Raw genomic sequence first — 11479 nt, 5'->3', positions numbered from 1 at the left:
TTTGGGGGATGGTCTGGGCTTTGGGGACAGGTGGGGACACAGGCACAGGGACCGGGCCAATACCAGAGCCAATATTAGCACCAGCTTTATTAGAAGCACCCCTGGCACAGAAATAGGTTCCGGAATCCTCGTCCTTGAGGTTGTTTATGGTCAGTGTCACCGAGCTCTGCCCGTTGTCCCTGGAGATCCTGAAACGGCCCTGCACCGATGGCGTGTAGGAGGTGTAAGCACCACTGCTGTGGATCGCTGTGAGCCACTCCAGCCCCTCTCCAGGTCTCTGGCGGACCCAGTACAGATAAAAATCCCCAAAACTGAACCCGGCCCCTCGGCAGAGGAGGCGCAGGGACCCCCCGGGGGGCTGGAGGTGCCCCCTGCACTCCAGCAGGGTCACAGCCGCCTGGAGCCCTGCGGGAAAAAGGGGAGAAGGGGATGAGGCCAAAGCTCAACCCTTGACCGCAATATTCTTTATATTGGCCCGAAATTGGGACCCTTGGATTTCATCATCCTCGTCCTTCTGCTCCTGCTGGCCCTCCACGGGGGGTCTCATCCCTTTTTCCAACTGGCCACACCCACTGCAGGCCCACAGCCAATCAGGTTTCCAATCCCCAGCTCTCCATTATTCTGCAGGGCTCCAGGTGGCCGTGACCCTGCTGGAGTGCGGGGGGAACCTCCAGCCCCCCGGGGGTTCCCTGACGTTGTTGTGCCGAGGGTCCAGGTTGATGTCGGCGGTTGCACCATGTTCTGGATCCGCCAGAGACCCGGGCAGGGGCTAGAGTGGGTGGCAGCGATCTAGAGTGATGGCAGCACCATGTACGCCTCATCAGTGCAGGTTCGGTTCACGATCTCGAGGGAGAAGGGCAGAGCTCGGTGACACTGACCATGAACAACCTCAAGGACGAGGATTCCGGATCCTATTTCTGTGCCAAATGTTTTGATGCTGGTTGCTATGATGGTGCTGCTGGTGCTGAACATTTTGACCCCACCCCCATCCCCATGTCCCCCCAGTCCCCGTTCCCCAGACCCTTCCCCCAAACCCCCAGCCCACACCCAGCCCTTGTCCATTGATCCCAACCTTGCTCTGCCTCGGCCCCAATTCTCACCCGCTGACCCCAAACCACAACTCCTGACACCAAATCTCTTCTTTGTGCCCCAAAACTTGGCTCTGAAGGTCGGGGTTTGAGGCCCAGGGTCCCAATTTGGGTCAGAATTGGGGATTTGTGTCAGTGGTGGCTGCTCGGGGCCAGCAGCGCAGATTTGGGCAGAGTTGGGCGAGTTCAGCCCAGCGATCCTGGCAGAGGGGCCGGGTCCAGCCCAGGAGGCAAACTGGCCCCGAATGGGCCCCGAGCTGAGGTGGGGCCAGGAGCTGAGAATGTGGGGCAGGGCAAGGGCGGGGTTGGGGCACGGGGACAGGAATGGGGTCAGGGGCTGGGGATTTGGGGGAAGGGTCACTGTGGAGATAGTTGGTGACCATCATGGTGGTGGGAACACTGACGGTGCTTCTGCCAATTTCAGCAGCACTCTGAGAACCGTAACTACTACTGGCACGTTTTGTGCAGAAATAAATGGCGGAATCCTCGTCCTTGAGGTTGTTCATTGTCAGCGTCACCGAGCTCTGCCCGTTGTCCGTGGAGATCGTGAACCGGCCCTTGACCAACGGCGCGTAGCCGGTGCCGCCACCACTGCTGCTGATGCTGGCGATGTATTCCAGTGTCTTTTTGGGTCTCTGACGGATCCAGATAATTCCAAAATTCCCGAAATCAAACCCAGATGCGTGGCACAGCAGCGTCAGGGACCCCCCGGGGGGCTGGAGGTCCCCCCCACACTCCAGCAGGGTCACGGCCGCCCGGAGCCCTGCGGGACAAAGGGGAGATGTTGATGAGGCCAAAGCTCAACACTTGACCCAAATCCTGACTCTTGGCTACAAATTGGGACCCCTGGAGTTCATTATCCTCCTCCCAGGTGGGTCCCTTCACGTTTTCCAGCTGGCCACACCTACTTGAAGGCTCTTAACAAGTCCGACATCTCATCACCATCTCCCCTTTGTCCCGCAGGGCTCTGGGCTGCCTTGACCCTGCTGGAGTCCAGGGGGGACCTCCAGCCCCCCGGGGGGTCCCTACGCCTCCTCTGTCGACGGTCCGGGTTCGATTTCGAGAAATTTGGGATTGGCTGGGTCCGCCAGAGACCCGGGCAGCGGCTGGAATTGGTCGCAAGGATCAGTCGAAGAAGTGGCACCTGGTATGCAGATTCGGTCAAGGGTCGGTTCATGATGGCGAGTGACGAGGCATAGAGGTCGGTGACGCTGACAATGAACAACCTCAAGAACGAGGATTCTGGATCCTATTTCTGTGCAAAAACTGATTATGATGGTTGGAATATTGGTGCTGGATATGTTTACAATGCCTGTGCTGACCCCATCCCCATCTCCAAATTTCTCCCCGTCCCCATTCCCCAGACCCTTCCCCCAAAACCCCCAGCCCACACCCAGCCCTTGACCATTGATCCCAACCTTGCTCTTCCTCGGCCCCAGTTCTCACCCGCTGACCCCAAACCACAAATCCTGACTCCATATCTCTTCTTTGTGCCACAAAACTTTGCTCTGAAGGTCGGGGTTTGAGGCCCAGCGCCCCAATTTGGGTCAGAATTTGGGATTTGTGTTAGTGGTGGCTGCTCTGGGGCAGCAGCGCAGATTTGGGCAGAGTTGGGCGAGTTCAGCCCAGGGATCCTGGCAGAGGGTCCCGGTCCAGCCCAGGAGCCAAAATGGCCCCGAGTGGGCCTGAGCTGAGGTGTGGGGCCAGGAGCTGAGAATGTGGGGCAGAGGCAGAGCAGGGTTGGGGCATGGGGACAGGAATGGGGTCAGGGCAGGGGTTTGGGAAAAGGGTCTGGGGAGCGGGGACAGGGGAGACCCTGTGGACAGAGATAGGGTAAAACGATAAGCAGCAGCCTGATTATAGTAAGCACTATGAGCATTCTTGGCACAGAAATAGGATCCGGAATCCTCGTCCTTGAGGTTTTTCATGGTCAGCATCACCGAGCTCTGCCCGTTGTCCCTGGAGATCCTGAACCGGCCCTTGACCAATGGCGCGTAGTAAATGTTGGAACCATCACTCCTGATGTACGCGACCCATTCCAGCCCCTTCCCGGGTCTCTGGCGGACCCATTGCATGGCGAAACTGCCAAAACTGAACCCGGCCCCTCGGCAGAGGAGGCACAGGGACCCCCCGGGGGGCTGGAGGTGACCCCCCCACTCCAGCAGGGTCACGGCCGCTCCCCCATCCCCAAACCTTCACTGGCTTTGCCCCAAATTCCGTTTGTCTGGCCCCAAATCTCCAAGAGAGATGCCCAGTATTATACAGTGCCTTCAAGCCTCCAATTGACCCCAATCTGCTGGATTCTCGGCTGTTTAGATGGCCTGGAAAGGCCCGGGGTAGCCTTGGACAGCCCGCGCTTCAAAGGACGAGAAGGGACTTCAGATCTTTTCTCGGTCTCGGTGTTTATTATTGTTTATCTTTAAGATTTTCCCTCTGTCCGACAGAGGTCTGCTCAGCAGTCAGCCATGAGCACACACTAAGAGCCTCTGGGGCGGTCACCTATCTTTATACTCGAAGTTACGTATACAATATTTATCACTTTTCCCCAAACCTTCTATCCTTATTAACCAGTGCACTTTTAGTAATAACCAATCCGAATGTGCCAACATCACCACAGAAGATGGAGGCCAAGAAGAAGAAGAAGAAGAACAGGACACGCCCCAATTCCTCCATCTTTCTTCTTTAGACCCCCCTGTACAGAAATCTTAAACCCTGTATCTCACACTCCAATTAACCTATCCCTTCACCATTTACCCCGGTGAAATCCTCCCGTCCTCACACAGGCGTCGTCTCCCATGCAGGATCAAAGTCCAGCCACCAGACACTTCTGGCGACATTCCAGGACCCCCGAGCCCCCTAAGGGTGGTCTCGGTCACTCTGCCCCTCAGTCCTGAGGCGCTGAAATCCCACACCAGTGGTTCATGTCAGAGGTTTGTTAGGGAAGACCGTGTGGATTAATCCTGCCTCAAATGCAGACAAACCCATTCGTGGGGTTGTCTTTGCTCAGCAAACCGGTTGCACGTGGTGGGTAATGCAAAAAGATGGAAGGACACGGTGTTGTTGTTCAGGGAGATCTGATTGTGGGGTGAGAATGATTTGGAAATGTCACCGTTCGTTGGGTGTTGCTGCCGTTGTCTGTACATCAAAGGACACAGACATGAGATAGAGGGAAATGTGTAAGGGGGATTTGAGGGGGATTCCGGGCATTTTGGGGGGAAATTCGGGGGTTTTGGGGGGATTTGGGGCATTTTGGAGAATTGGGGGGCAGGGATTTTGGGGGAATTTGGTGATTTTGGGGGGGATTTTAGCCAATTTTGGGGGGGGAATTGGGATTTTTCGGGGGGAATTTTGGGGGGATTTTGGGGGGAAATTTTGTGATTTTGGGGGATTTTAGCGAATTTTGGGGGGGATTTGGGATTTTTTGGGGGATTTTGGGGGGATTTTGGGGGGAAATTTGGTGGAATTTGGTGATTTTGGGGGGGATTTTAGCGAATTTTGGGGGGGATTTGGGATTTTTTGAGGGGGATTTTGGGGAGAAATTTGGGGGAATTTGGTGATTTTGGGGGGATTTTACCGAATTTTGGGGGGGAATTGGGATTTTTCGGGGGGAATTCTGGGGGGGATTTTGGGGAAATTTGGGGGAATTTGGTGATTTTGGGGGGGATTTTAGCGAATTTTGGAGGGGAATTGGGATTTTCCGGGGGGGATTTTGGGGGGAAATTTGGGGGGAAATTTGGGGGAATTTGGTGATTTTGGGGGGATTTCAGCGAATTTTGGGGGGGGATTTGGGATTTTTTTGAGGGGGATTTTGGGGGGATTTTGGGGGGAAATTTGAGGGAATTTGGTGATTTTGGGGGGGATTTTAGCAAATTTTAGGGGGGGATTTGGGATTTTTTGTGGGGGATTTTGGGGGGAAATTTGGGGGGAAATTTGGGATATTGGGGGAATTTTGAATTTTGGGGGCATTTGGGAGGGGGTTTTGGGGGGCGTTTGGGGTTTTTTTGGAGCGTTTTGGGATTTATGAGGGAGATCTGGAGATTTTTAGGGGGTCCCAGGAGTCTTTTGGGGGGTCTTGAGGGGGAATTTCGGGGGATTTTGGCAGATTTGGGGTCCTGAGCAGTTTTTGGGTGATTTTGGGGGATTGTTTTGGGGGGGCCCAGAAGATTTTGGGGAGGTTTGGGGATTTTGAGGGGGTCCCAGGAGGATTTTGGGTGGATTTTGTGGGTTCTGAGTGGGATTTTGGGGGGTCCTGAAAGGGATTTTGGGATTTTGGGGTCATGGAAGGGATTTTGGGGCGGTTTTGGGGTCTCTGAGGGAATTTTTGGGGGCATTTTGTGGCGATTTGGGTCTCTGAGGGGATTTTGGGGCAAATTTGGGTGTTCTGAGTGGATTTTGGGGTCTTGAAAGGAATTTTTTTGTCATTTGAAGTTTCTGGGGGGATTTTGGAGTCCTGGAAGTGATTTGGGGATTTTTTTTTGGGTGGTCTCTGAGGGGATTTTTGGGGCGATTTTGGGGCTCTGAAGGGATTTTTGGGGATTTTGGATTTCTGAGGGGATTTTGGAGCTCTGAGAGCATTTTGGGCGAATTTTGGGGTTTCTGAAGAGATTTTAAGGGGAATTTGGGATTCTGAGGGCATTTTTGGACTCCTGGAAGAGATTTTGGGGCGATTTTGTGAGTTCTGAGGGGATTTTAAGTGTCCTTAAAGGGATTTTGGGGCGATTTTCGGGGGGTTTGGGGGCGCCCTCAGTGAATTCGCGGCCGTGTCTCGGGGATCCCTGCCTCTGATTGGTTCCCCGGGGCGCCTCCGGACCAATCAGAAGCCGTCGCTGGGCAGATTTTCCCTTCCAAGGGCGCTCTTCCCGCGCACAGGCGCTGATTGGTCGCCGCCCTTTTATCTCGACCAATCAGCGGCCGCTGTTGAGGAGGAGGCGGGAAACGGCGGATTTGGGTTTATTTTAATTAATTTTTAAATTATAATTAATTGATTTGGGATTTTATCGCTATTTTGATTACTTTTTTTGGCGTTTGGTTTGTTAAGTTTAATTGGAATCAATTGCAGTTTTATTTCATTTAATTGGGGTTTGTTTAGTGTAATTAAATTAATTTCAAGTAATATAAACTTATTTTAAATTAGGACAAATTTTAATTTTTCTAATTATTTATTTCAATTAATATCAATTTATAATTTTTCAAATAAAAGTATTATTTCAATTAATGAAAGCTTATTAATATGTTTTATTCGTTTAAAAAATAAAAATGTATTAATTTTATGAATAAACAATTATAAATTTTCTCTATCAATAAAAACCTATAAATGTATTTTATTGTTTCAAATTAATATACATTTATAAATGTTTGAATTAAAAATTTACTTCAATTACTAAAGCCAATTAATTTATTGCATTAATTTCCATTACTATGAGTTGATACATTTTATAAATAAAAACTATAAATTTTAAATTAATAGATATAACAATTTAGTCTATTTATTCTGATTATCATAAATTAATAAATTCTACCAATATAAATTTTTATTATTATTTATTAAAAATCTAAACATGGTTATAAATTAATTTTTATCAATATCAATTTTCTAATAATTCAATTTCCTATAAATTTATTTTTAATTTTTTATAATAATAAATAATTTATAAGAAATAAAATTTAAATAAGAATAAAATCGAATTAAATTAAATTAAATTAAATTAAATTAAATTCCTCTTCTTGTATTTTATCAAATTTTGGGATTTAATTCCTGGATTTTCATCCGTTCCTTTAATTAATTTTATTATATTCAATTTATTGCAATTACTCTCCCGTATTTGTTTTTAATTCCTCTGCTTTAATTGATTTTTTTTTCTGTTTTCCCCCCATTTCCTCCTTAATTTGCATCAATTTCCTGCCTCTGTTTTTGCCGTTTTCTATTTTTATAAATTTATTTTCATTCCCTTTTTTCAATTCTTAATCTCGCCCTTTCTATCAGATTGAATTCAATTTTTTATTTTAAAAATACAAATTATTAATTCCACTTATTCTGTTTATTTCCGATTATATTTCTTTTATTTGATTTTTATTTCATTGATTTTTTCTGAGTACTTTATTTTCACCCATTTATTTTTAATCGTATTTTATTTTATTTTATTTTTTTATTTTATGTTTATTTTATTTTATTTTATTTTATTTTATTTTATTTTACTTTATTCTATTTTATATTATTTAATTTTATTTTATTATTTTATTTTATTTTATTTTTATTTTATTCCTCTTAGTTTAATTTATTTTTTATTTTATTTTATTTTTTATTTTATTCTATTCTATTCTATTTCATTCTATTTTATTCAATTTTATTTTATTTATTTTAATTTCATTTCAATTATAATTCTCGATTCAATTTTGGTTTCTTTCAAATTTAAAATTTTTTAAATTTAAATCAATTCTTTAATTTTAATTTTAATTCAAATTCATTTTAATTTTGATATTTTAAAAATCCATTCATATAAATAAGAATCAAGAATACGCTGTAATGAATAAAAACAAATAAAATAAAATAATTTTTTTGTGATTAATAAAAATAATAAAAATAAATCTTAATAAATTCAATTGAATCAAAATGCAAATAATGATAAACGAATATATATTAATAAAAAAAAGTAAAATAAAAACAACAATAATTTTATTGAATTATTTTATTTCATTTCACTGAATTTTCTATTTAATTTTGAATTTTTTTCAATTTTCCATTTATTTCATTACAATTCTTTTATTCCCTTTAATTCCATTTTCTTTCATTGATCCCCAAAGGTAAAAACGAAAAGAACGAAGAAAACCCAGAAGAAAATGGAATTCTTGATTTTTTATTGAAATAATATTAATAAATAGCGATTAATAAAAGGTCATTGACTTTAATGGATGTTAATAAATATTAGCAAGGAAGGAACCTGGCAAAATATTAAAATAAGACATAAAAACAATAGAAATAAAAACAATAAAAATAAAATTAAAAAAATAAAATAAAATAAAACAAGATAAAATAAAATAAAATAAAATAAAATAAAATAAAATAAATACTATTTTATTGTTTTAGTATTATTATCAAAAATATATAAATTAAAAATATTGTCATTCATAAACCTCAAATGAACAAAGTTAACAAATTAATGATGGAAGTAAATAATTAAAAATATAATGAAAAAAATAAAAATTAAAAATAATATTTTATTGTTTTAGTATTATACTATTAATATAAATTTTAATAGTAATATTAATTATAATATAAAAAAATGTAAATTAAAAGTATTCTCATTAATAAACCTCAAAAAAACAAAGTTAACAAGTTATTGATGGAAGTAATTAATTAAAAATAAAAAAAAAAATAAAATAAAAAAAATCAAAAATAAAATAAAATAAATTTACTTTAAATTGAAATTCATTTAAATTAAAAATAATTTATTTTACTTCAATTTTGTTAAATAAAAATGAAATAAAACAAAATAAAACTTCAAATCAATTAAATTAAACTCAAATAAACTCAATAGAAATAAAATTTATAAAATAAAATAAAATAAATTTACTTTCAATTTAAATTCATTTAAACTTAAAAGAATTTAATTTACTTCAACTTCGTTAAATAAAAAGGAAATAAAACAAAACTTAAAATCAATTAAATAAAACTAAAATAAACTCGATAAAAAAAATAAAATACAAAAAAATAAAATAAAAAAAATTATTTTCAAATTAAATTAATTTAAATTTAAAATAATTTAATTTACTTCAACTTTGTTAAATAAAAAGGAAATAAAAAAAAATAAAACTTCGAATAAATTAAACTAAAATAAACTCGATGAAAATAAAAAAAAACCCAAAAAATAAAATAAAATAAAATAAATTTTCTTTAAATTTAAATCCATTATAATTTAAAATAATTTAATTTACTGAAACGTCGTTAAATAAAAATGAAATAAAACAAAATAAAACTTCAAATAAATTAAACTAAATGAAAATAAACTCAATAAAAATAAAATAAAATAGAAATAATCTAAATAAAACTAAAATTAATTAAATTAAGTTAAATTAAACTAAATTAATTTAAAACCGTAATTTAATTAAAAAATTCACCTGGAAACCAATAATAAGAGAAAATCACAACAATCGGAATTAAAAGTCCCAAAATTGGCAAGAATTAAAATTCAATAAAAATAAAATAAAAAGTAAAATTAAAATTAATCTTTAAAAGAAATTAAATAAAAATAAACTTACTGCTAAAATTCATTATATAATTGAATTCAAACTGAAAATAAAAATATAAATTTTAAAATGAAATTAAAGTTATCAATAAAGTAAAAATAAAATTTGAAATTAAAGCAAAATAAATCAAAATCAAAGAGAAATTAAAAAATAAAAAATAAAAAAAATAATAATAAAGTTAAAGTTAAAATAAAATTAAACAAGATAAAAGTAAACATATAAATAAAAAAGGAATTTAAAGGTGAAATTAAGGCTGAAATTCTATTTAGAAATTAAAATAAAAATTAAATAAACAATTAAAAAAATTAAACTAATGGTAATAAGAAAAAGAAAATTAACTTAAAATCAATTTACAAATAAAATAAAATTACAAATAGAATAAGAAATTAAAATGAAGAGAAGAAAGAAATATAAAATTGATATTAAAAATATAAAAATAATTCAAAGTAAATTATTGTAAAAATTAAAATTCAAAATAAAATAATCATTAAAAAAAATCAAAATTTAATTGGAAAAGAACAAGAAAATTAAAGAAAAATAAACTTAATATGAAATTAAAAAATTAAATTATACTTATAATTATAATTAAATTTTCAATAAGTTCAGATGAGTTTAAAATGAAAATCCAAAATAAAAATTACAAATAGAAATAGGATTATATTTAAAGTACAGTTTCAACTAAATTTAAAAAAAATGAAACTAAAAAACTAGGTTAGAAAATAGAAATAAAAAAAAATAAAATGAAATCAAACTTATATGAGAATAAAAAAAGAAATGGAAAAGAAAAGAAAAAAAAAAATAAAAATAAATTTAAATGAAACTAAAATAGGTATAGGAAAAGAAAAATAAAAAAAAATAATAAATTAAAATAAAATAAAATAAAATAAAATAATAACAAAATAAAATAAAATAAAAAAATTAAGTAAAATAAAATAAAAAATTAAATTAAAAAAAAATAAAGTAAAAAATAAAATAAAAAAAATAAAATAAAAAAAATAAAAAAAGAGAGTAAAATAAAGCAAAATAAAATAATAAAATATAATAAAATAAAATAAAACACAATTAAGTACAATAAAAAAAGTAAAATAAAATAAAAAAATGAAATAAAATAAAATAATTAAATGAAATGAAATTAAAAAATTAAATAAAATAAAATAAAATAAAATAAAATTTATTAAATTAAAATTCTTCACCGAAATCCTCACTCTTCACCCCAAATCCTCGCTCTTCACCCAGAATATTTACTCTGCACACCAAATCCTCACTCTGCACCCTAAATCCGCGTTCTTCACCCCAACTCCTCATTCTTCACCCCAAATCCTCGTTCCTCATCCCAAATACTCACTCCTCACCCCAAATCCTCGTTCTGCACCCCAAATCCTCGCTCGTCACCCCAAATCCTCGTTACTAACTCCAAATCCTCACTCTTCACCCCAACTCCTCGTTCTTCATCCCAAATACTCGCTCGTCACCCCAAATCCTCGTTCTTCACCCCAAATACTCGCTCGTCACCCCAAATCCTCACTCTTCACCCCAAATCCTCCTTCTTAACCTAAACTCCGCAATCTGCACCACAAATCCCCATTCTTAACCCCAAATCCTTGTTCTGCACCCCAAATCCTCGCTCTTCACCCCAAATCCTCACTCTTCACCCCAAATCCTCGTTCTTTACCCCAAATCCCCACTCTGCACCCCAAATCCTCTCTCTGCAGCCCAAATCCTCGTTCTTCACCCCAAATCCTCTCTCTTCACCCCAAATCCTCACTCTTCATCCCCAAATAAACAGTCTTCACCCAAATCCTCGTTCTTCAGCCCAAATCCTCACTCTTCACCGCAAATCCTCATTCTTAACCCCAAATCCTCACTCCTGCCCCAAATCCTCGTTCTTCACACCAAATCCTCGTTCTTCACACCAAATCCTCACTCTTCACCCCAAATCCTCACTCTGCACCCCAAATCCTCGTTCTTCACCCCAAATCCTCACTCTTCATCTCTTCACACCAAATACTCACTCTTCACCCCAAATCCTCGTTCTTCACCCCAAATCCTCACTCTTCACCCCAAATCCTCATTCTTCACCCCAAATCCTCACTCTGCACCCCAAATCCTCACTCTTAATCCCAAATCCTCATTCTTCACCCCAAATA

At 38.2% G+C, this 11479-nt stretch overlaps 1 gene segment (V, D, J or C); it reads right to left on the bottom strand.

The window, feature by feature from the left end:
- Window positions 1–442: 442 nt before the first annotated feature.
- LOC128946153 (Ig heavy chain V region 914-like) lies at window positions 443–1843 on the bottom strand (the record flags this gene model as incomplete). The annotated part of the segment is given in 3 exon segments: window positions 443–559; window positions 695–741; window positions 1450–1843. Coding segments are annotated over 3 exon segments (558 nt in total), but the record flags the coding sequence as incomplete, so codon positions are not given.
- Window positions 1844–11479: the final 9636 nt, after the last annotated feature.

Source organism: Melozone crissalis, unplaced genomic scaffold (genome assembly GCF_028551555.1).
Source record: "Melozone crissalis strain CALT ecotype California unplaced genomic scaffold, PUWL_Pcris_2 ptg000077l_1, whole genome shotgun sequence".
NCBI lineage: Eukaryota > Metazoa > Chordata > Aves > Passeriformes > Passerellidae > Melozone > Melozone crissalis.
This window is presented reverse-complemented; position numbering and strand designations above follow the sequence as displayed.